Source organism: Varanus komodoensis, unplaced genomic scaffold (genome assembly GCF_004798865.1).
Source record: "Varanus komodoensis strain SLA01 unplaced genomic scaffold, ASM479886v1 scaffold8, whole genome shotgun sequence".
NCBI lineage: Eukaryota > Metazoa > Chordata > Lepidosauria > Squamata > Varanidae > Varanus > Varanus komodoensis.
Genome location: NW_025336481.1, coordinates 4907266 through 4931719, shown reverse-complemented (window position 1 = coordinate 4931719; position 24454 = coordinate 4907266). Strand labels below are relative to the sequence as shown.

The 24454-nt window shown below is 51.1% G+C and overlaps 1 protein-coding gene across 1 annotated transcript; it reads left to right on the top strand.

The window, feature by feature from the left end:
* The first annotated feature begins 36 nt into the window (after positions 1-36).
* LOC123036345 (peroxidasin homolog) lies at positions 37-24454 on the top strand. Its single transcript, XM_044455521.1, has 14 exons — positions 37-491; positions 2205-2321; positions 4457-4615; positions 4745-4857; positions 8441-8597; positions 9822-9930; positions 11330-11487; positions 12738-14241; positions 16172-16306; positions 17183-17391; positions 18662-18767; positions 19137-19230; positions 20056-20175; positions 22693-24454. The coding sequence occupies exons 1-13, from the start codon at positions 170-172 to the stop codon at positions 20152-20154; spliced, it is 3282 nt and encodes a 1093-aa protein (XP_044311456.1). The 5' UTR covers positions 37-169; the 3' UTR covers positions 20155-20175; positions 22693-24454.

Sequence of the window (24454 nt, the reverse complement as noted above, 5' to 3'; positions counted from 1 at the left end):
GGTGGGAGGACTGAGTGGGAAGGATGGAAACCACGGTTAAGTAGAAACCACTTGATTGTCTGTCAGGTAGATCATGGTAACGCAAATCTGAACGACAGTCCCTACACAGAGGTGTTTTCCGTGTTGTGTGAATGCAGCCGTTCTCGCTGAAGTGGAACACTCCACAGCGATGCATGCGAAGTCTCTGTTACGGACCTTTTCGTTGCTTTTGCCTCCAGCCAAACCCAGCTTTGTTATCCAGCCCCAGAGCACGGAAGTGCTGGTTGGCCAGAGCGTGACTTTGGAATGCGGGGTGTCTGGACACCCCACGCCGCGCGTCGTCTGGATGCTGCGCTCGGGATCTCCACTGCCCCAGGATGCCCGCTTCACCATCACCAGCTCTGGGGGCCTCTTCATCCAAAATGTCACCTTCTCAGACCAGGGGCAGTACAGCTGCAACGCCAGCAACAGTGAGGGGTCCATCCAAGCGACAGCGAACCTCCTGGTACAAGGTGACCGGAAAATATATTCATTATTGAGAATGGGTTGGCACCGAGTTATGTGGAAGTCAAGGAAGATCCAAAACTATGAGTGTGAAAAGTAAGACAGCTAAGAGTAAGGTGTAAGCAGGTGTGTTTACTCCTCCTAGATTCCTCCCATTCCCTTATCAAGAATTTTCAGATTTCCCGGCAGATGTATTAGTACTGAGTTGGGCCTGCTTTGCACATAACACTAAACCATGGTATGCTGAAAGAGGTCTTGCGCTTCACCCCACCTGTGCATATAAACCATGGTTTGTTGATAAATTATAAACCGCAAATAGAAGCCATAGTTTGTTGTTGGCTTAGAAAGTCTGGCCTGTTGAAACCATGGCTAGTTGTGATGTGTGAGCCTGGAACCATGGCTTATCCCTGACTTGTTTGCACTGCTGCCAAGTGGGCAGGAGAGGAATGAGCTAGAAATGAAATTGTGCTGCATTTTTATTTATTTTATTTATTAAAACATTTTTATGCCGCCCCATTCGCCGAAGCCTCGGGGCGGCTCACAACAATAAATTAAGACAATAACAATTAAAATTCGTTTGCTCTCTGCAAAGCCATTCATTGGCTAAAGCAAGAAACCCTGATTACCTTCGCTTTGCTTTATGTGTGAACTCGGCCGTTGTCTGAGAATAGCTCCATTCAGCTCTCACTGTAACCCTGGGCTCACTCAGTGGCTAACATTCATGTCCTCCAACCCTCCAGTTTGCAGTATGGGCCCAGTCTTACCGGCCTTCTCACAAAGCTGTTGTGAAAACGACTGAGCACATGGGCAGAAGTACCTTGATCCCTTCAAACATGTTGCTTGGATGTTAAGTCCGATTGCTTATACTTAGTAGCTGCAGAAGTGGAAGAACACGGCCAGCCTTTCGCCTACAGGAGGTCCTGCCTGCACCCACTTTCTGATCGTTTACCGGGGCACAGAAAAGGCAAATGGCTGCACGAGACTCAGGAGGGAGACTCGGGTGCAGACCACAAAATTGCGGAATAGGGAACGTCTGTGCAAGGCTTGCCAGAAAGGGTGGGGTGCCCCAGACGAGAGCTGGCACAGCGTCCAGAGATTGGTGAAAGAGTGCTCTCTGTGGGTTCCACCCCACGGCATTATTGGGAGTGCGTGTTTGCAGCTGCCCTTGCCTAAATACCAGCTGGTTTTGCTAGCTTTCAAGATGAATAACTGCTTATATTAAGTCCCGTGAGAATTAACTTGGCAGTAATGTTTTACTTTTAAGTACTATATACAACCGTGCTTGGGAAAGTCGAGGGGAAAGGGGACCAAACGTGAGACGGATTGACTCCATCAAGGAAGCCACGGCCTTGAATTTACAAATGCTGAGCGGGGTTGTCGGAGACGGGACATCTTGGAGGGCTTTAGCTCATAGGGGCACCGTCCGTCAGAGACAACTTGGCAGCACATAACAACGACTTCTAATGTATGCAAAGTTTTGAAATGCTATATTAACCATAAAGATTAACTCGATACAGCAGAAGATTGCAAAAGCGAGCATTTACAAAGCCACTCAATTGAGCCAAATTCCCTTTAAAAACAAACAGAGTGTGGGAATGAAGAGCTTGTCATTGATCCTTTGAGGGAAGAAGTAGGAACACAAGGTGGGGAGAGGATCTGCCATTTTCATGCCGCTTGACCTGTTCTGTGCTTTCTTCTGTTCATCTTCTCCCGCTTCTCAGACACCCCGAGGTTTTTGGTCATCCCGACTGACCAGAGTGTGACGGAGGGCCAGAGTGTCGATTTCCCTTGCTCCGCGGAAGGCCACCCTCTGCCTGTTATTGCCTGGACCAGAGCAGGTATGGTGCTGGCTTCGTGGCACAGTTTGCGGACTGGAAGTGTGCACAGTGTGTTTAGCAGAGTGTTTGCCCACTATCGATCCTGAAGTGGCGATGGTTGGAGCGCACAGAGGCGGTGGAAGTGCCCTCTGGCTTCATTGCACTCTTGGCCAAATGGGTGCCCAGAGAATGCAGTGACTGCAGTGCCCACCATCCCCAGCAATGGGATGCTGAGACTTGTGATCCGGCACGGCCCAGGGAAGGCCCGCTTAGCAGCATGGCTACTGGCAGATCAACAAAACTGGCGATATCAATAAATGCAATAATAACTGTGGTTTTGGCATTAAACCTCGCCTCGTGGGCCATTCTTTCAGAAATCCCAGAGTATGGTGGAAATGATCAAAGGAGAGAAGAGGAAATCCAAATCGCCTGGTCCACGCTCACAAATTGCATCTTGTGTAGTGAATGTCCAGGAGAGCGGTTCTGGATTCCGCAGCTACAGATACAAATGCAAAACCAGACTATACCTGGGTTTTTCCCCTATTGTATGTGTTGCAAAATCAGAGTGGCTACATGCCCCCAGGCACCTTGGCAGGAGAGATTAATGGGAGATGTGCTTTTTCCTACTGGTTTGGGAGACCAGCAAGGAATGGTGCTTCAAAGGCTTGCAAGGTAATGCAGAAAGCCGGTTGTGCAGTCGCCCGAATTCAGAGCTCGGCCTTCCCTGGTGATGGGAGGTTAGGCTAAGAGGCAGTGACCAGGTAGGTCACTGCCTCCCCCTGTGTTGTCTTCTTGGCTCTGATGCCCCCAAGGAAAGCTTCCTTCTGCATATTAGAATGAGGACCGGGGTTGATCACCCCTGCACGGCAATGTTCTCACTGTGAAACTGGATGAACAAGCCCTTTGGGTTTTGTATATCGCGTCTTTCAGAGGGTTTTGGCTTGGCTCTTTTAGTCCCACCCCAACTTGCTCCTGGAAAATGTCTAGCCAGCCAAGCCATTCCTCTCATTGGCCTTCTAGACTCTTGCACAGGCCTCCCTGCGATCTGGGCTCCCTCTTGGCCTTTTAAGGGCTCATGCCACCAGCCTGAGGGTAGGGTGGGCACAGTCCCTGGCAGAGTGTGTCCCTCTAGCATTTCCCGGGCTCCCTCTTGTGCTCGCGCCAGTCTTGCAAAGCAAACGGAGAGGAAGTCTGCAAACACGGACTTGTGCGAGTGACGTGCAGAAGGGGACACTCCGTTACTGGCGAGGCCTCTGTGACCAGCCTTCTTCCACATCGGCTGCTGCAGCCCAAATGGCACAAAAGAGGGCCCCTTTTCTTGTTTCCTAAAACTGAGGCACATGGATCTGTTGGAAAGGAAGGAAAGGGAGGCATCTATCCCTGGAACACACTGGCATTGAAACTGTCATTAAGGAACGCTTTCCATGCTTGCATTGTGTAGATCTGGCTGAATGCTCTACCTAGGGATGGGTAGAAAAGAACTCTCTAGATATTTTGGACTTCAATTCCCAGCATTGCTATCCATTGGTCATGCAGGCCCAAAGTAGAAGCTCCAAACAGCTGCAGATCCACCTTTTTTTCCACACCTGTTCTAAGGTGCACAGATATTACACATGGAGCTTTTGATCTCGGCTTTGCGCTACCTAAAATGTGGTTGCCCAGCGATACCTCGCTGCTGGGCATTATAGGGGAAGGAAGGCTGCAGCCGGCGAGTTTTCTTTCAAGGAAGATTGGGATCTCATCAATGAACCACAGAAGCCTCCAAGTGAGCTCTCAGGGTTCCTACCGCTGCTGATTGCGTCGGTAAGGTTGCACTTTCAAACCAGTAAGAGTATGAGAATGCAATTATCCTTTGCAATTCACAGCTTTTTGAAGTTGTTCAGTGGAGTTCTCCAGTCAAAATAAGTGTGCAGAAATGTTCATGTGTTCACGAAAATCACTTGCAAACAGTTTTTATGTTAGCCAAATTGTACACAAAATTGTACGTCTTGGGAGAAATGTGCACAGAAATGCAGATACATACGTACTTGGGAAAAATCCAAGTTCAGGATGAGTGGATCTTATGAAAGGAAGACCTGAAATGGGTGTATTCCCCGCTCCGATCCGGAACACCATCTGAATACACGTGCCTTAACCTCTCGCTCTGGTCTTCTCAGGTGGACCGCTGCCGAGTGACCGGAGGCACAGTGTCCTCTCCACGGGCACCCTGCGGGTGGTCCAGGTGGCCCTTCATGACCAAGGCCCGTACGAGTGCCACGCCATCAGCGTGATTGGGGTCCGGAGCGTCCCTGTGCAGCTCTGGGTGACTCCGCGAGGCAAGTCCCGTTTAGAAGTGCTTCTTCATCACCCTTTGGATTCCTTTAGGGTTTCGCCCCAACCTTCTGGTTCTCCTTTGCCAGGAGGGCTCTGACACGTGTTCCGCTCTTTTCCTTCGCCCTAAACAGTGATTCCGGTGTTCCTTCACCCTCCCCAAGATGTGGTTGCCGAAACCGGCCAGGACATCGAGATTGTCTGTGCTGCCCAAGGGGATCCCCGGCCGACCATCATGTGGGCCAAGGTCAGAGTGATTCCTGCGTAGTCCTGGCAGGTGGATCGGCAGCATCCAGGGGCTTGGGGCTTCTGCTCCTCAGAGAGGGGGCTGTGACCTCATGCCCGTGGCCAGACCCAGACAGCTCGGGGACCCAGGCTGGCCTGCAGGGTTCCCGGAGCAGGCATGGCCCTTCCTTTTGCTCCCTCGTTCTAAAAGATGGAAGCGGATCTCCCAGCGTCTCTTTTCATGAGTGCAGGGCGGATGCTGCTCTTCTTGGTCTAGCCCTTTTGCTCTGTCCTGTTTTGTGTTTGGCCCCCAAAAGCTCCTCCAAAATTGAATTCCACTGAAATACATTCCGCACCCATTAGAAGCCATTAGAAGCTCTTTTCCTTCGCCCTAAACAGTGATTCCGGTGTTCCTTTACCCTCCCCAAGATGTGGTTGCCGAAACCGCAAAAAGGGTGGCCTTTTCCTTTATGTTCCATCCCCAAACCTACTTCTCTTTCATTGTTCATTGTGCAATGCAGTGCAAAACAAAACAAAAGCGCAAAACAGAAGCTACCATTAAAGAGAAGGGGGGACAAAACTGAGGCATTACAATGTTGAATAGAATGTAAAATGATCCATAACATTAATCACATACATATTATATATCTCTATATGCGAGTATATAACAGAATATCCAACCTTTATTAAAATAACGTGCAGTTTCCAACAATACACTAGAAATGGATGGTCCATTTCTAGATTACAAAGGCCATCTGTTCAAAAACTGAAAGTTTTGTTAACTCCTGCACCCTTTGTGTGATGGCAGGTGCCCATTCCAAATCTTCCTTAATTATACAAGCCACAGGCTTGAGTGCAAACGGGAAGGGCACATCCAAGACCCCCCATGGCAGAAGTGCAGATCTGTGCCCCCCCCCCATGGCAGAAGTGCAGATCTGTGTATCAGCACTTTGTGGAAAACCCTGAAAGTTGTGTTTGTATGAGCTGGCTTTTTATGGCTGGATCCTGCCCCACGTTAAGGCAGGGCTGAGGGCTGGCCTTGAAAGCCCTTCACAGGTTGGGATCCATGGCTGATGGACTCCCATGACTGCAGGACAGCAAATCTCCAAGGAGGACCCCATGCAGAGGAGGGCCTCTGGTGTGTATCTTGAAGTGTCGAGGTTCTCCTGGCGGTGCTGCTGTGGCGTTCGTCTGCCTTCCCCATCCTGGTGTGCTCCAGATGTCCCGGGCTACATTCTCCGTCCTTCCCAGCCAGTATTTCCCAGCACACACCAGAGTTCGTGTGGTGTGGTGAGAGACCTGGGCCGGGGACCTGGGAGATCCGGGTTCTACTCCCTGCTCAGCCCTGAAGCTCCCTGGGCGACTTTGGGCCAGCCAGTCACTCTCAACCTAACCTACCTCACAGGGTTGCTGTACCGATAAAACAGAGAGCAGGAGGCAGAAAATTTTGCAAGCTATCTTGGGTTCCTTGCAAGAGGAAAAAATGTGGGAAATCACAGTAACAAGAAATTAGTGAAAACCACCACAAAAGCCACCCTCACTCTCCTTCCCCGCTTTCACATCGGATTTCGCAGGCTTTTGAAGCACCGCAAGGACTTGTGAAGAGTACAGATAGTTGGCTGGGTATGAGAGCCTTGAGCAGCAATGTTTTTGCCATCTTATCTCCAAATTTGGGGTGGAGGGGTAGCCTTCCTGGTCAGCAGGGACACCCCACCCATCCATGCTGGGAGGGACCCCTAATCCAAGCCCAGGCTTATGCCCCAGGTTTCATACCGATGTGTCCAAGCATGCATTTCAAGAAGCATGAGCCATCCTGTATGTCAAATAATCTCGCCTCAAGTCTCAGCTTTCCCTCTGATGAATTTAATGCCTTAACGACATCTGGTGGTCACACAGAAGAAATGCAATTACACAAAATCCGTGCCTGGTTCACATTTGTGTTGCCTGGGTATTTAGGGTGCAGTGCTTCCCAAAGGGGGGTCCCCAGCTTTGCTGTGTCGGGAGGCACTTTTGGAATCTTGGTAGTGTTGTGGGTGCTTTCACAAAATGGCTGCCACAGTGAGCATGGCCCGGCACAAAACAGGCATTGCCCAGAAGACACACCTACAGCTGAAAGGAAAGTAACTTGCTTAAAGCAGAAGCGATGGAAATTGGAGCTCCAAAACACGAAGGGAGAAACTCCAAATAAAAAGGGGTAGATGGCAGAGCTTTGCCTTGCAATATATTAGTTTTCCAATTTAAGGAAAAATGAAAAATAAAAGGAGGAGCTGAGCTCATGACAGCTACCAAAAGAGATTTCTTTGGCACCGTGTTGAAGACCCCAGTTATTGAGGGAAACCTGCTAGGGCTAAAAGATGCATTTTGCATTTATTCCATTTTTTCCTCCACAAATGATTCTTTCTAGTCAGAAAAAGATGAGGAAGCAAAGAGAAAACAAGGGAGATTTGTCTGGATTGCCCCAGCAATGCAAGACAATTGCTGTGGAAGCACTCTTGGTCAAAGTTAGACCAAGCTGGCTTTTTCAGAAGACTTCTGAGCCAAGCCCATCTTAGAAATGGCTTAGCCTATGCACAGTTTACAAACCAGTGTGTTTAATTTCATCTGTATTTTCTGGGAGGTAGTTTGTTGCGAAGTACCTACTGAATCATTAACACAAGGCCAGTTGCCTGCATGCAGACCCACCAAGAAAGCGCCTTCACATGGAGCGACCCAGCCAAACTCGCTTCTTGCAAGGTGGCCCTCTGGCCCTGTTGATTCGTGCAGGAGATCGAGGCGGTAAAACGAGTTGTTCCACTTGCAAGTGATGGGTTTTGGTTCCGAATGCTCCTCCACACCTTAACATGCACACACGCAACCTTCAGAAGAGGGGAAAAAATCACACCAGGATGCCAGGTTTTGTGGTTGCAGTGTGTGTTTGTCGCTGTGGTTGATTTTTCAGAGAGCGGCGCTTGCGCATCTGTCTCTCACATCCTGCAGTGCAAGATTGGTGCGCTGAGCTCGGCACCTCTGCAGACCTGTCCGAAGAGGACATGGGGGCCGATCCTAAGTCAGAAAGGGGGTAGGAAGAGGAAGATGCTAACAGGGAGGCAGGGATGGGAGCAGAAGGCTCCAGGAACGGAGAGGAGGAAACTTGGTTGTTGTCTGATCTTTTGAAGGACAGCTGACCTGGGCCTTTTGCACTCGTGTGAATGAAAACTTTAACAAATGGACTGGGGATGCAAGACCCCTGAGTTAGGCATCAGTTGAAAAGGGACAGCACAGGGTCACCTGGAGCTCAAAAAGACCTGGAGCTAGGGAGATGTCTTTGTGGAAGGACCCACCCTGACAGCAGGACTTGGTAGCCCACTTAGCTTGAGAAAGGCAGGCCATAGTAATCGGGATCAGTTCTGTGGCAACACTTTTTCATGATGCTGAAACCCGGGACACTCACTGAAGCTTAGAAGTACCGTGCTGCGGGAGATCCGTTTGCTTGCCATCCGCATAATAAAGGGAATTGGGTAGAAGTAGAATTAACAGCTCTGTTGCAGAGAAAGGCAGGGGCCTGGCATGGGTCACAAGCAGAAGCAAATCTATTCAAGCTTTAACCTCCTTTCTGTGTACAACAGGAAGGGATTCAGATCACGGAGAGTGGAAAGTTTCATATCAGCCCGGAGGGAACCCTCTCTGTCAGAGATCTGGGTCTGGCAGATCAAGGAAGATACGAGTGCATAGCCAGGAATACCTTTGGCTTCACTTCCAGCACCATGCAGCTGACAGTCATCGGTAAGATAGTTTTCGCTTTGCTTTCCTAGCGTGGGTTGGGGCCACCTGGCTTTCCCCTAACACTGCCCTCTTCAGGAAGCCCTTGTTCAGCCAGGGCTTGCCGGGAAACATCCGTAATTCAGCACACTAGTGTGGGAAGGCCGCCCTGGCTGATACATACCGGGAGGAGAGGCGGGTTCACCCATTTGCAGTTCACTGAATCAGTTTGGGTGTAATCTATTTACATGGGAAAAAGTCGTACAACTCCCAGCATTCTTCAGCCACTTATGCAGGGAATGCTGGGTACTGAAGGACTTTTTTGTCTAAACATACGAGGGATTGCAGCATTCAACCTGTGTTTATTTGAGCTGCGAAGATCTTACAAAAGAAAGACAATTATTTGTTTCGGGGTGGAGGGGTGGGGAATGTGCAGTGGTCTTCACTGCCCCTTCCAGCTCTCCTATGATTTATAGAAGAGGCACTCCACCTGTGCTAATGAGAGAAGGAAGGCCCTGTTCTAAGAGACCCCAGCGCTTTCCACAAATATTTTTAATTAAAACCATGACGCTCAACTCCTCAAGGAGATCCTTCTCACCAGCGGCAAATCCATACAGGGGCCTAGTTTTAAGGGCGGGTTAGGGAACCCCCAGCCAATGGGCCTGATCCATATGTGACAGTTTCCTATCTGGTCCACCAAGGTGCCCATACAGTTGGCCTTGCCCACCATCACCATTCAGGTGGGACAATGAGCGGGATTCAAAGACAGACCTCAGGCAGCACCAGGTGAAAGGATGAAGGGAAGGGAAGGCACTTCAGGGGAGCGATCCTGCCCCTCTGGGAACTTGCAGCATCCCCATTTGTGCTGAGGGGGGTCTCAAAATGGGTCAGGCATTTTGTTTGAGGCAGGCGCACCAGACCCAGCCTGACCTCTTCCTCTTTTTCACTGAGGGCATAGAGGTTGCTGAGCTGTGGTGTAAAACACAGAGCGGCACAGGCCAGCCTTCGTGAGAAGAAAGGAGAAAACTGCAAGGTGCAAAAGTCAAAGACCCCCCCCCCATAACAACACTTTATTCTTATAATAGTGGCATTTGCGTATCTTGAGCAAACTGGCTGTGGAAAGGTTTGCACGCTCAGGGGAGGTCCGGCTGTTGGAACACAGTCTGCGGATGATGCTCAAATGGAATATGCACTGATTTTGGATTTGCTGTTGTTTCCCTTTGTTGTTTTCCCACGGGGCAAAACCAGCGACTGATGTCGGCAGGACCGGCGACACGTTCGTGGCCACCTCGATCCAGGAAGCCATCAGCAGTGTGGACCACGCGATCAATTCCACACGGACCGAACTGTTTAGCAAGTAAGGGTGAGATTCAGTTGCGTGGACATTATAGATCCCTTACTTGTCACTGTATAACAAAACATGCTACTGTTGCTAAAAATAATTTTGCATAAACTTCCACAAAGACAGGACAAATATCCAATATTTATCCATTTGAAGCTTGTTCCTAAAGGGCCCCTGTTCAAAGTTCGAAAGTTTCATTAACTCTTCCTCCTGTTTTGTAATGGCAGGTGTCCATTCATCCTTCCAATGTTGTAATTATTGTGCATATTAGATGGCAAATGTTGGTTTTGTTTTGTTTTTTCTTTTATTTTTGCACAGAGATGTGCATAATTTCATCTATATTTTTCCAAATTTAGGTGCTGGGTGTACCCGTCCCTAAACTACGTGCGTTCTTTCCCCATAGATTAAGGCAGTGATGGCGAACCTTGTAGAGACCGAGTGCCCAAACTGCAACCCAAGACCCACTTATTTATCGCAAAGTGCCAACACTGCAATAAAATCTGAATATAATGCTGAAGATTCAAATATGCCAGGGGGACAGCACAACATGAATTAGAACACCTCTTTGCTAAATCTCAGATATTAAATTTCAATTTTTCATAAGAAAACTCAAAGCTAAAATCTTGTGTTAATAAAAATGAATGTATTAAAACTCACAGCCAGTCCAAGCAAAAATATACGTATCCTTGGCAACGCAGTGACCGGCCATGCGAAAGCTCAGACGAATCACAGCTAATGAGTCGTGGCTCATGACATCATTGCCTGGCGCCGATACTCCTTTCTGAGCATGCGCATGGCCCCTGTGTGCGCTGTGATCCGATGCTCGGCTGCGGGGGCGATCATGGGGTGACTTGGCTTGCGTGCCGACAGAGAGGGCTCTGTGTGCCCATAGGTTTGCCATCCCTGGATTAAGGTGTCTGTGCTCATTTTTTAAAGTATGCATTTTCTTGTACATTTTTCAAATGTATTCTTGGGGACCGCAAATCAAGTTACAAACTCAGAAATGTAAGGACATTGACAGCAGATTCTGTTCAAGCCTGTGTTGTGTCCAGAAAGTACAAACTGGTAAATTCGGAGCCAAAAAGAGAAATTTCTCATGCACCCAACAATGCAGGCAGCTGAATCGATCAAGCAGCAACAAGAATAGCTCACAACAATTTATTGCTGTTGCGGTTTTCTTTCCCAGCTGTGATGAGATTCATGGCAAAGTGGGGGGGGGGGGGGGGATAGAAAGAGGAAGGCAGCAATTAATGCTGGTGTCCATGCTAACCAAAAAGTCTTGATAAAGTCTGATAAAACTTGGCTCCACAATTGGTATAGAATTCAGTTCTAAGTAAAAATGATCCTGCAGAAAATTAGCTGCTTGGAACGTCTGGTGCTCCGTGAAACATGGTGTTCCGTTCTCACCAAACAGGCGACCCAAAACGCCAAATGAACTGCTGGCCCTTTTCCGTTACCCGCGGGATCCGTACACTATTGAGACTGCCCGGGCTGGAGAAATCTTTGAAAGAACCTTGCAGCTCATTCAGGAGCATGTGCAGCAGGGACTGGTTGTGGACATGAACGGAACAGGTACGGAGGTGTCGCTGTTGTGTGTTTATCGGCCAGGGAGCCCCTCCTGCTGGAAGGGCCTGCCCAAAGCGGACAGTACAGGTGTATTTCTTTTCCACAGATGTAAGTGGCAAATACCAATGAAATGCCTTTCCTTCACCTTTTTAAACAATCGTCTTTTCATTTTGTGTGTTGAAATCAAAGCCAAAACCAGAAGAGAGGAAAAAGGGAGAAATAAAATGAGATGTTGCAATATTCTTACATGAAAATTGAGAACGCAAGAAAAGCCTGGCTGGATCAGACCAGAGGTCTGTCCAGTCCAGCACCCCATACACAGGGTGGCAAACCAGCAGGATAGGTGCAAGACCAGGCAGGTCCACCTGCCCAAGCTGCTCAGCAACTGGTGCAAATCTGTTACAGTGCGTACGTTCATGCTTGTCATGAGGGGAGCTGGCTGGAACTGGGGGTCAGACTAGATGGCCCGGGAGGCCCCTTCTGACTTGCTTTCCTTCTATGTTTCTATACTTCTGCAATTCAGTTGAATCTGCAGGTAGAGCATATCTTCAGATACTGATTATTATTATTATTATTATTATTATTATTATTATTATTTTATTTCTATAGTGCCCAATAGCCAAACCTTCTGGGCAGTTCATAGCATGACAAGTATTACTTGACTGGTGTTTATATTTCCAAAAATGTGCCGATTTTCCCCAGACTTAAGACTTTAAAAATTGTGGAGATTTGTAATGGGCAAATTATGAGACCCATAAAACATACAAGAAGGAAGAATAAGAGGACAGAATGTGGCAGGTCGCAGACTAACTGAGATGTGCCATTCAGACTCAGTTGAAGGACATAGTCACTCATGTGTATTCAGGCTTTTCTTAATACAGGAAAACTTGCATAGAAACTAACCCTAAAATTGAGATATCCTGGATTGGTCTTTGAACTAAACCATCTGACCATGTGATTTGGAACGCATTAATAGCTTTGATTTTGTTGCTGTTGTGTACTGTCGAGTTGCCTCTGACGTACGGGGACTCCGAACGAAAGCCCTCCGAAATGTCTTGAAGCCCCGCTCGGCTCTTGTTGACTCAGGGCTGTGGCTGCCTTGATGGAGCCCACCCATCTCGGAGCTGGTCTCCCTCCTCTTCCTCCTCCGCCTTTGATTTTCCCTTCTTCTCCAGGGAGTCCTGCCTCCTTATTTTGTACGGGATATTTGTTTGGATGCTAATCCATGTGATAACACCTTGGGAGTTCTGTTGCAGGCTACCGCTACAACGACCTGGTCTCCCCTCACTACCTGAACATGATCGCCAACCTGTCCGGCTGTTCCGCCCACCGGCGCACGCCCAACTGCTCCAATATCTGCTTTCACAAGAAGTACCGGACCCACGACGGCTCCTGCAACAACCTCCAGCACCCCATGTGGGGAGCGTCCCTGACCGCGTTCCAGCGCCTGCTCAAGCCAGCCTACCAGAACGGCTTCAACCTACCCAGAGGCTTCTCCTTGGTGGAGGAGTCCCGCGGGCTCCCGCTCCCGCTGCCGCGCCTGGTCTCGACCGCCATGATCGGCACGGAGACCGTCACGCCGGACGGCCAGTTCACGCACATGCTGATGCAGTGGGGGCAGTTTCTGGACCACGACCTGGACCAGACGGTGGCTGCCATCAGCATGGCTCGGTTCTCCGACGGAGAGCCCTGCAGCAAGGTGTGCACCAGTGACCCGCCCTGCTTCTCCATCCTCATCCCGGAGAACGACCCGCGGGTCAGGAATGGCCGCTGCATGTTCTTCGTCCGCTCCAGCCCGGTGTGCGGCAGCGGCATGACCTCGCTGCTGATGAACTCCGTCTACGCCCGGGAGCAGATCAACCACCTCACCTCCTTCATCGACGGCTCCAACGTCTACGGAAGCACCGAGCACGAGTCCCTGGAACTGCGGGACCTCAGCAACCAGCGGGGGCTCCTCAAGCAGGGCCAGCTGGTTCCGAGCTCGGGAAAAGCCCTCCTTCCGTTCGCCGTGGGGCCTCCCACGGAATGCATGCGGGACGAGAGCGAGAGCCCCGTGCCGTGCTTCCTGGCGGGCGACCACCGCGCCAATGAGCAGCTGGGCCTGACCGCCATGCACACCCTGTGGTTCCGCGAGCATAACCGGGTGGCCACCAAGCTTCTGGCCCTGAATCCTCACTGGGACGGGGACACGGTCTACCACGAGGCCCGCAAGGTCGTGTGGGCCCAGATGCAGCACGTCACCTACGCCCACTGGCTGCCCAAGATACTGGGGGAGGCTGGGATGAAGGTCTTGGGAGAGTACAGAGGCTACGAGCCCAACACGAACGCCGGCATCCTGAACGTCTTCGCCACGGCGGCCTTCCGCTTCGGCCACACCCTGATCCACCCGCTGCTCTACCGGCTCAACGCGACCTTCCGGCCCATCCCGCAAGGCCACGTCCCACTTCATAAGGCCTTCTTCTCCCCGTTCAGGATTCTCCAGGAGGGGGGCATCGATCCCCTTCTCCGGGGACTCTTTGGGGTCCCTGGGAAAATGCGGATCCCTTCAGAACTCTTGAACATGGAACTGACGGAGAAGCTCTTCTCCATGGTGCATTCGGTCTCGCTGGACCTGGCGGCCATCAACATCCAGAGAGGGCGTGATCACGGAATCCCCCCGTACAATGATTTCCGGGTCTTCTGCAATCTTACTTCTGCTCAGGAGTTTGATGACCTCAAGAACGAGATTAAAAACCTGGAGATCAGAGAAAAGCTTCGGAGGTAGGAAGGCTCAGTGCGGGTGCTGGAGAAGGCACAGATAACTGCACCCAGTATAGAAGCAAACCGAGTCGGCGCATCCTGATTTTCGGTGGGACTTTGGAGGTGGAGGTGGGACGAGGAGGTGGGAGAAACTGTGGGCAGGTAAAACAGAGTAAAACTCTCCGGCAACAAGCCATGGACTTCTGAGTCTGGCCGTTGCCCCGGACCACAGAACCAGTCCAGCAGCAACTGCAGCAGAAGGTTGCAGCGCAGAGTGCTGCTCCAGTCATTCCATTGCCCCACCACAGCTTTGTCTGTGGCGTGGCGGCTGTTCTGCCTGTCTGCCCTGACTGTAGCCACTGTGCGTTCCCTGGCCACTGAGCATGGTCAGTCCTCGTTAGGCTGTTCCAGGGGTCCCCCCCCCCACGGGTTATCCCTCCCCAAAGATTTGCTGTAGACTTTGGCGTTTCCCCCAGCCAAGCCTGCTGATTCCTCCCTGTCCTGTCCTGCAAGGAGGGTGGTGCTTTGGTTGCAGGGTGTTGCTCACAGCCTGAGTGTCAGAGGGACTGACAGTCCAACCGACAGAGGGCCTGAAGCCCAGACCCAGCCCTCTCCCACTTCGCTGCTCAGCCAGACCTCCATGGGTTCAGCGCTGCACGCACCTTGAAGCATGTGTGGCATCCCCCACTGTGGACACATACTGGCTTTACACACGAGGAGAACCAGGGCAGGTGTGGCATTTTAGAACAGCTGTCAGGGAGAGTCCGGCTCTGATCAGAGCAGCTGAGCTGAAGCATCCCTCTTTTTCCTCCTTTTCCTCCTCTGAATCTCCCTCTGCCAGGAGCCCCACAGTGGGGGGAACGGGGGCGGAGTTTATTTCTTCCCCCAGTGGAGCAGACGGCAGCTTTGGGGCTTGGGAGGAAGAATGGACATTGGAGAAAATGATGTGGAGGAAGACTTGAACGCCTGTTAATTCTGCACTGCTGTGCCAGTCCAAAGCGGAGCTCCCCATTCCTGATTAAAGGGGGGATCCTCGCATGGCCTGCCAAGGGTACCTTGTCTGCTTTGATTCTGACACAGCTTCCCTCAAAGAGTTGTGGAGCTCAGAACTTGGCAAGGATGCTGTGCATTCCTTTCTGGGGATCGCCCATCACAGAGATTTGCTTTTTGAATTTTAATAACTTTATTCTCTGCATTTTTAATATTTTCTTGCACCTTATGAGTTGTTGTAATCCTCCCAGAGAGCTCCACCTATTGGGCAGTATAGAAATAAAATTAGTAACGACAACCACCATTCTATGGGAAGTGTATTGTTTGTGGTAGACAACAATGTAAAACCATTTTTTGTTTGTTTGTTTAATTTTATTTTCATGGCAAACAAATGCATGAGGAAAGACTGAGAGAACTGGGCATGTTCAGCATTGAGAAGAGGAGACTGAGGGGGGACATGGTATCCCTCTATGAGTACCTCAAAGGCTGTCACAAAGAGGAAGGACAAGATCTCTTCTGCTGGTGCCAGAAGAGTGTAGAATGCAGAATAATCAGTTCAAGTTGTGACAACCCAGATTCAGGCTGGACATCAGGAAAAGCTTCCTCACTGTCAGAGCAATGCGACAGTGGGGCCAGCTGCCTGGAGAGGTGGTGGCTCTCCCACACTGGAGACTTTCAAGAGGAAACTGGGCAGCCACCTGAGTGGGATGGTGTGGCTTGGTGTCCTGCACCAGCAGGTGTTGGACTCGATGGCCTTCACGGCCCCTTCCAACTCTACTATGCTATGATAAGAAGGTATATGAAACAAAGCAAACAAAACTACAATAAACAAATAAAGTAAAACCTTAACACACACAATAAAGAGGAAGATTAAAGGCAGGTCAAAGCCATCTGCTGCTAGATAGATTGAACCAGACATCGTTTGCTTCCCCAGCTGAGTTCTTCTGCCCACTTCTTGCAGTTTGTATGGAATTACGAAGAATATCGACCTCTTCCCTGCTCTGATGGTGGAAGATCTTGTTCCCGGGACCAGGGTGGGGCCGACGCTCATGTGCTTATTGACAACCCAGTTTAGAAGACTTCGGGATGGAGACAGGTAAGCCAACAGAATCGAGGCTTTTCACATCGCACTGGCCATGCGGCTGAGGCTGATGGGAGCTGAACCTATTCGGGGCACTGGGGTGGGGAAGGCAAGGTTAGACCTACGCGTAACACTCTGGTTCAAGCCTATTTACTACCTTACAGAACTGCTTCTTCTTCAAGGCTGTAAATGTGAATGGGTTTTAAAGCTGGAGTCCAAGGATCTATTTCAAAAACACTTTGGGTTCGCCTAAGAAGATGCTCTATTTCTCCCTTTATCCTTCATGCCAAACCACTGCTTTTAAATGGGCCAGTTGGAAGATGGCCTTTTTAAAAATCCAGAGTCTGGATTCCGATCTGGGAAAGGTCTGGGGTGGGGGGGGGGCATTCCATTGGGAGAGACAGAAGAATAACTGTGTTACAGGGAGCCAGAGAGACAACCCCCTCCTCAGCATGATAGCCCCCCTGCACACGCACCTCTATCAACTTTTTGGGGAACACCCCCCCAAATGTGCATCACTCAGTTATTCCTCGCTCCCGGCTGACTCTGCTGTTCTTGAGTCGCTGGACCGTCTCCCCTGCAGAACCATCTCAGTCGACCTTGGGGGAATATGAGCTGCCCTGCCTGTGCCAACCTGCACTCTGCAGGTACGACACCCAGCATCCCCAGCCAGCATCTTGCAGGTGGGAGAAGGCTGCTCTGCACTGACCAACCTGGGATCGCTCGTGCACGCAGCCCTCAGTTATCACGTGGCCGCCAGCTGCAGGGATCACGCAGACCCTGTGCCTGTGGAACGTGGTGCAGATCTGCCTGGTGCAGGGGCTGGGCTCCCCGGCCTGGCCTGGGTCCGTGGGCCGGCTGGTGATGCTCTGGGTACCGTTTCTCCCTCAGGTTCTGGTATGAGAACCCAGGTGTGTTCTCCCCAGCCCAGCTCACGCAGATCAGGCAGGCGTCCCTCGCCCGCATCATCTGCGACAACAGTGACCACATCCGGCAGCTCCAGCGGGATGTCTTCCGGGTGGCCTCCTACCCCCAGGGCATGGTCAGCTGCGACGAGATCCCAGAAGTGGATCTGCGCATGTGGCAAGATTGCTGCGAAGGTAAAAGCGACAAGGGCGGATCCGCTGGGGGGCTGCGGGAGCACGAAGCTGGTGCAGCAGGCAACCTGCTGGCTCAGGAGGATGCGGTACCTCCACATGACGCTTTTATTGTGGCGCTGGCCCTTCTTATTCACAGATGACGTTCAGCTTTTTCACACAGGGCATTCTTTGCGCGCCTGTCGTTTCCTCCTCCTGGCTCTTTAGATAGTGTAGGGACCCACTTTTGCATCTAGCCAGAACTTTCAGCAGGAAACACGAGGCATTTCATTGTGAACGCACAAGAAAGTACAATTTCCTCTGGTGTATTTGCACTTTTCCATTAAACCACAGTGCCACCTAGAGGACATGTAGCAGAAGAACCAGTGTGTGTCATGGCTAAGAATGCAAATCACTAAGATGGTCCTGTCAACTGGCTTGCATCTAAAAAGACACGAGAGACGAGGAAAAAGGCAAGGGGAGGGAAGAGGAAAAATGAAGCCATCGGAATGAGTAGTTCTGCTGCCCCCTCTTATTTCTCTCTGTTGCAACCTCTTGCCTTTCTACTCTCCTGTTACTCACCAGGGCTCTCCCTTTAGCTATTGATATGACTGTCATTAGTGAGGGACATGTCTCAATGCACGGCATCCTTTGGGGACAGTTGGAAGCTTGCATGGCAGGGCGGGAGTGGCAGGCAGAAAGCGGGCTGAACTTTTCCCCCACCTGCCTTCCCTCCCCGTTGTGCAAGTCAAACACGCTGGTGGGAGGGGGAAGTGAGGAGACCGGGGGATGGGGTCACTGGCTGGCAGTGGAAGGGTTAAGCACCCTTTCTCCCCTGTGATGTGCCCAATCTGGCGGCCTGTTGCAGTGCAGAAGGGGCGGTAAAGAGCTGCTGTGACCGTTGGGGGGCTGCCGTGCAGCGTGTACTTTGCCCTCGAGTGTGTGCGCGAGGAGCCTAGTCCAGCGTCCCCAGCGGGGATCTGGCTCAGGTTCGCAGCAGCATGGGACGTGTCACGCCCGCCACAACCTGTCTGCACACTTCCTTCCCTCTTCCTGCAGCCCTTGTGCCCGTTCAACTGGGGCAACTGCGAATGGGTTACTGGAGCGAGGCAGGAAGCCCACAGCGCCAACTTGCCTCTCTCGTGCGAAACGCACACTGAAAACGCTGCCCCGTCTCTCCCACCATTCAGAGAAGGCGCAACATGGAAGCCAATATGATAACTGGGGGGTGGGGGTGCATTTTGAGGCCCGAAACCCACCCCGACCCTCAAAATATCCCTTCCTCTTCCCCCAGATTGCAGGACAAAGGGCCAGTTCCGGGCTCTCTCGCAACAGTTCCGAAGCAGGAGGTCTTCTGGCTTCAGCTACCCGGAAGAAAACCCTTCCAGAGACAAGCCCCGGTGCGGCACATGTATTTATTTATTTCATTTGTACCCTGCCTGTCTACCGAAAAAGGCACTCCTGTCCGCTCTCTGTGTTCTTTTTCTCGTTACCCCTGACAGCTGAAGCTGCCCCACTCCCTTTATTCTGTTACAAATGCACACAAAGCACTTGCAAAAGGAGGAGATGTTTGCACTGTTTTTTGCACCTTATGCTTGGGATGAGCCAGCAAAGCAGAGCAAACTTTCTCACTAACAGCACGGCAATGCGCGTGCAAAGCTGTTCTAGGCATGCGCTGCCTTGTTTGGCCTGCTTGCAGCCGGAGAGGTGCTGCTCCTGGGAAGCCCCCTCAGAGGAACTCCCGTGTCTCGCTGTCTCTCCTTTTACAGGATGGAGGGACCGGCTCAGAACCACCCCCCAGAAGAGGATCTCGGGGCTTTAGTAGATGAACTTGAGAAAACCATCTCCTCTCTTCGGAAACAGGTAGACCTTGCGTCTGGGAGGAAAGGTTTATAGTGTTCCCCAAGCCCCGGTCCACGAGAGCGCCTGGGCCTCTTGGAACTCACCCTTGCCTTTAAAAAGGGTGGGTCTCAGAGTGGGGTCTTCTGCACTAGGGGCCTTCTGCACTGTACTCCCCCCACCCCCAGTCTTTAGGGATACGTGAAACATTTGCCCATATATTTGATGCAAATTGATCAAATTCACCGCTCTTGAGCCAGTAAGCAAGCTAGGAAAGGGTTCTGTGCCGAACTCCACAATTGGCACTGTGGTTTGTTGGGACAAACGTACACGAAAACATCCACATAAATATTTGTTTAATTGTTATGCCGATCCAATGGCTGAAGCGCTCTGGGCAGTTTCCAACAGCACATTAAAAATACGATATGAAATACACCATATTAAAACATCATTAAAAGCGTACAGTGCAAAATTTGAAACCAAATGTTAAACAAACAAACAAAAATAGTATGACTTGTTGAAAATCTTAAGACCTGTTTCACAACTAGAGGGTCCCAACAGACTAACTGGATGCCCTGCGGTGGAAGACAGCCCTGACCTGCCCCCTCAAAAGGCAACGAAATTGATGTTCTGTGTTCTAGAGGGGGAAAGCACTAGCCTTCTCCCATCTACTGCCCCCCAAATGGCTTAGACTGCAACTCCCGTCATTCCCAGCTACCATGGTCATTGGGGTTGTTGCAGTCCTAACACCTCTGGGGGGCACCAGGCCGAGGAAGGCTGCCCTCTCATGCCCCACCTTTAAATGCAGCACTAATGGAGGAACCTTCCCCTTGGTTGCTGTTGCTCCAGGTCAGTGGCTTGGAAGGGCGGCTGCGAAAGCATCGGAGGAGCATCGGCGCCAGGCCTGGCCGGCAGCAGAACAGTGGAGCAAAGTGGAGGGAGAGATGACCTGTGCTCCACGGTGCTCATGTGAGTCCAGGGTGCAAGAGGGATGGCGTGGGATCCCCCCTGCCTTTCCACGCACACACCCCAAGCTGAGAGCCACGGTGGCGTAGCAGGTGGAGCGCCGGAGACCTGGGTTCTGGCCCCCAGTCGGCCTCAAAGCACAGGGGGGCTCTGGGCCAGGCACAGACCCTCAGCCTAACCTATCTCACAGGGTTGTTGTGAGGACAGACTGGAGAAGGGCTGTTTCTGCGAGCTGTCTTGGGTTCCTTGTAAGACGAGAAAAGTCAGGGAAGAAATGCAATGATGACAGGAGTCATGGAGTTTTGTGGGTGAAAACAATGCAAGATAATATTTGAAGCGTCAGGATGTCTCACTGGAAACCAAGGCCACAAGCCTCCACGTTATTGTATTTCTGATCGCTGTGTGTGAGTGTAAAAACCAACAGGAATAGATGTGTTCAAAACCTGGTTCTGGAGGAGAGCTTTGTGGATATCCTGGGCTGCCAGAAAGACAAAGAAGTGGATCCTGGATCAAGCGAAGCCAGAGCTTTCCTTGGAAGCAAAAAGAACAAAACAGACATGCTACTTCGGGCATGTCGTGAGAAGGCAAAGCTCCCTGGAGAGGAAGACCATTGTACTAGGGAAAGTCGAAGGCAGTAGAAGAAAAGAAAGGCCAAATAAGGGATGGATGGACTCCATGAAGGATGCCACAGCCCTGAAATTACCGGAGCGGAGCAGGATTGTCAAGGGCACGCCGTTCATTCACTGGGTCGCCATGAGTCGGCGATGACTCAGGAGCGTGGAACGACTACTTTCAGTTGTAACGCATGATTAACGCTTGGAATGGGCTGTGATTCTGCAGTGATGGCAGGTGCTGTGCAAGGCTTTGGAGAGGCGCGATCACATGAACTCAGGGAGGATTGGTCTCTGGAAGCTGCAAGTCAAGACTGCTCTGTGGAATCTCGCAATTCGGAAGCACCAAGCGTCTCTGGGTGCAACTTGCGGCCGGCACAAGTGTGTCGCTTGGCTTCGCGCCCGCCCTGTGAGAACTCCCGATTGTTGGTAGTAGCAGCCAGGTGTGCGGGCTGGGTGAGCCCTTCGCCTAATCCTACAGGACTCCTCTTACGTACTCCTCCCCTTTTCCTGAATGTTCACCTCTTCCAAGAAAATGGTAAATCGTCTGCTGCTTTAATGACAGAGCTAAAAGCAGATCACCCAACCGCTCAGCAAGACATTGTTGGTTTATACATTTATATCCCACTTCCTTTTCTTGCAAGGAACCCAAAGCAGCCCCCAAAATCCTCCTCTTCCTCTCCATTTTCGCCTCACAGCAACAATAACCCTGTGAGGCAGGTTAGGCTGAGACTGGCCCAGAGTGATCCAGTGACTGAGTAAGGACTAGATCCCAGACAGCACCAGCATGACGGGCTGGCCCTAAATAACTCACAATGATGACTCCTGGTTTGGCTGGCTAGAGGATACTGGGAATTGTAGTCCAACACATCTGCAAGACACCCGGTTGGGGAAGGCTGTCATGATGTAGCAAAACCATGCATTAAAATTATTAAGAATATTTAATCTGCCGGGATGCTTCCAGTTTCCAGAAAGTTTGCCCACATGTAAGTGTTGTAAGTTTTGCATTTCAGTCTTCTGCATGTCTCTAGGCCTTCCCCAAAAGCACATTTCCGCTTGCCAGCGTCACTGTGACTGGGATATGCATGCTTTTTACTCTTCTAAGCTAGGGGTCCTCAAACTTTTTCACCAGGGGGCCAGTTGAAAGGTGCCGCTGCTGGGCGTGGGCTGGAAAGGTGGTGCTGGCGGGTTGTGCGACCTGGCGTGGGAGCGCGCACGTGCCGGGGCAGGGAGCAGGGCGCGCAGGCAGGTGCGCGGAGCGAGGCGAGGCGAGGCAGCGGCTTGCTCACTTGGAGATCGTTTTCCCTGAGCAAGTCTAAAACGATCTAAACGCGAGCAAGCCACCACCTCCCCTCACGGGGGTAAGGCGGACGGCGGCGGGTGCACACATGGCGCATTGAAAACCTCTGAGGTGGGCCAGGTAAATGGGCATGGTAGGCCGGATCCGGCCCCCAGGCTGTAGTTTGAGGACCCATGTTCTAAACCTTTACGCTATGGCCAGACTGCTTTGCACTTTGTTGTTTAGTCGCAAAGTCGTGCCTGACCCATCGCGACCCCATGGACAACGTTCCTCCAGGCCTTCCTGTCCTCCACCATCCCTGGAGTCCACCCAAGCCCACACTGACCACCCTAGTGACTCCATCCAGCCCCCTCATCCTCTGCCGTCCCCTCCTTCTTCTGCCATCAATTGTTCCCAGCATTAGGCTCTTCTCCAGGGAGTCCTTCCTTCTCATTAGGTGACCAAAGTATTTGAGTTTCATCCTCAGTATCTGGCCTTCTAAAGAGCAGTCAGGGTTGATCTCCTCTAGGACTGACTGGTTTGACCACCTTGCATGCTTTGCAGTACCTGGTCTGAATAAATCGTCCCTACTTGGATTTGTAATGCACATGTTCTTTTTTCCATCTTCAGGCTGTTCCACTCACTGTTTCCCACCCCCCAAACCCTGCATCACAGCTGGGGCTCCATCAAACCCCGCACTGGCCTTCCCAAGGCCACTGGGATTCTCCAGGCTCCTCGTTCACTGCACTGATAGACCACAAACCTCTCGGAGTCCTAGCTTTCCTCTCGCCTCATCAAGGAGCAACTCACTCAGACATCCCCCTGCCCTGCCTTCGGCTCCACCGGAGGGGCCTTTCCTGGCACAGCACTTCGCGCCCGCTGCACTCGCCCAGGAATGGTGGGTGCTGCTTTAGAATAAAGTTTCCCTCCCGTGGGCCTTCTTTCCATTTTTGCAAACCACCCTGGCCCAGCTCCCCCTTGTGCAGACACTGTTGGGAGACACCATCCCCGGAAGCCGACTCCCCCCCACCCCGCAAGGCTCAAGCAAAGCCAACACCTGGTGCGTCAACAGAACGTCCGTGTCGCCAAGCAATCGATTCGAGGGAATGACTGACAGGCGTGCAAAAATTAGCGAGCCGCGGCACACGAGGAGGAAGGGCAGAGCTGTTGGAAACGGCCCCTGTCATACCTGGTGAGCATTTGCCTGAGCTGAAGAACACGGCCGGAAATTGAGCGTGACTGCACATTCCCTGGGGCTGCCTTGTCAGTCCACCTGAAGCTGTGGCGGCCTTTGGAACCGAGCACCTGGCTGGGTGGAACCTCTCTGCCCTACCTTGTGCTAGAAGTGACCTTGCTTCTCTCTGGGGCTGTGTTCCTCCAGCTCCTTCTGCTCTTTCCTTGAGAGACATTGCCAAACATCTTCATTTGGAGCAGATTTTATTATACGGATGCAGAGAAGACAATGCCAGCCAGAGCAAGCCACCGGGTAAAAAACAAGGTCCAGTTAAAGAAGCTTCTCTCTAGTGCTTTTTGGACCATCCAGTCATGGCCTGCTAACAGATGAGAGAGGATCAGGAGACAGAAAGCACTCGGAAGCAAGGAGAGGGGTTTTTTCATGCCAAGTTGTTCCCATTTCTGCAGCAACAAGCCACCTTCTTACCACACTAATGACCTGAGAGTTCGTACATGTGCAGGTTCATGCAAAGCTGATGCTTACACTACAGTATTAGACCAGTTGTGGTGTACCACAAGGAACCCTGGGAACTGTAGTTCTACAAGATGGCTAGGACTCTCTAAGCACCCCTGAAAATTAGTTTCTTTGGCATCTGGGGAGAAGGCACAACCAGCGCTGATCATAGTGCCTCAAAAGAATGTGTGTTCCAAGTTGGCCCGGAGATAATTCCATGGGTCTGTATCTGAAGTAGGGATGTTGGTGGAATCCAGGAAGGAGTCGAATGATTTTAGGACTGTGTCCCATGGATTCTGCAGTGAACTAGATTTTTCTGAGTTGCACAGATTCTGTGGATTTAAAGATTTTTTTTACTTTTCATAAGTTGTTGTAAACAAATGCAAACATATATTTAAAAGGTCCTGTCATCCTTAGGCTAAAACATGAAAATGCGCATGGGAGGATTTGCATAAGCATGTTCTGGAAGCTAGAGGCGAGTGGATCTCTTCGATGAATGGGTGAAAGAATGAAAGGTGCCTGGCAATCCGCAGATTGCAAATGGTACAACTTTAACTGTATCTGTCCATCAGTACTTTGGTGCTCCAGCCAGTGTTTGGTTCAACAGTTCAGGCCAGAAATGCACACGCCGGTTTTGAGTCTGATCTGTGGTGCTTTTTCTACTTTGAGGTGCTTTTTAAAGAATAAAACAATGGTGCTACACTA

Coding starts and splice junctions, on each gene's coding strand:
- LOC123036345 (XM_044455521.1), top strand. CDS start 170: ATGCATGCGAAGTCTCTGTTACGGACCTTTTCGTTGCTTTTGCCTCCA. Junction 2,322..4,456: donor TATTGCCTGGACCAGAGCAG/GTATGGTGCTGG, acceptor TGGTCTTCTCAG/GTGGACCGCTGCCGAGTGAC. Junction 17,392..18,661: donor GTGGCAAGATTGCTGCGAAG/GTAAAAGCGACA, acceptor CTCTTCCCCCAG/ATTGCAGGACAAAGGGCCAG.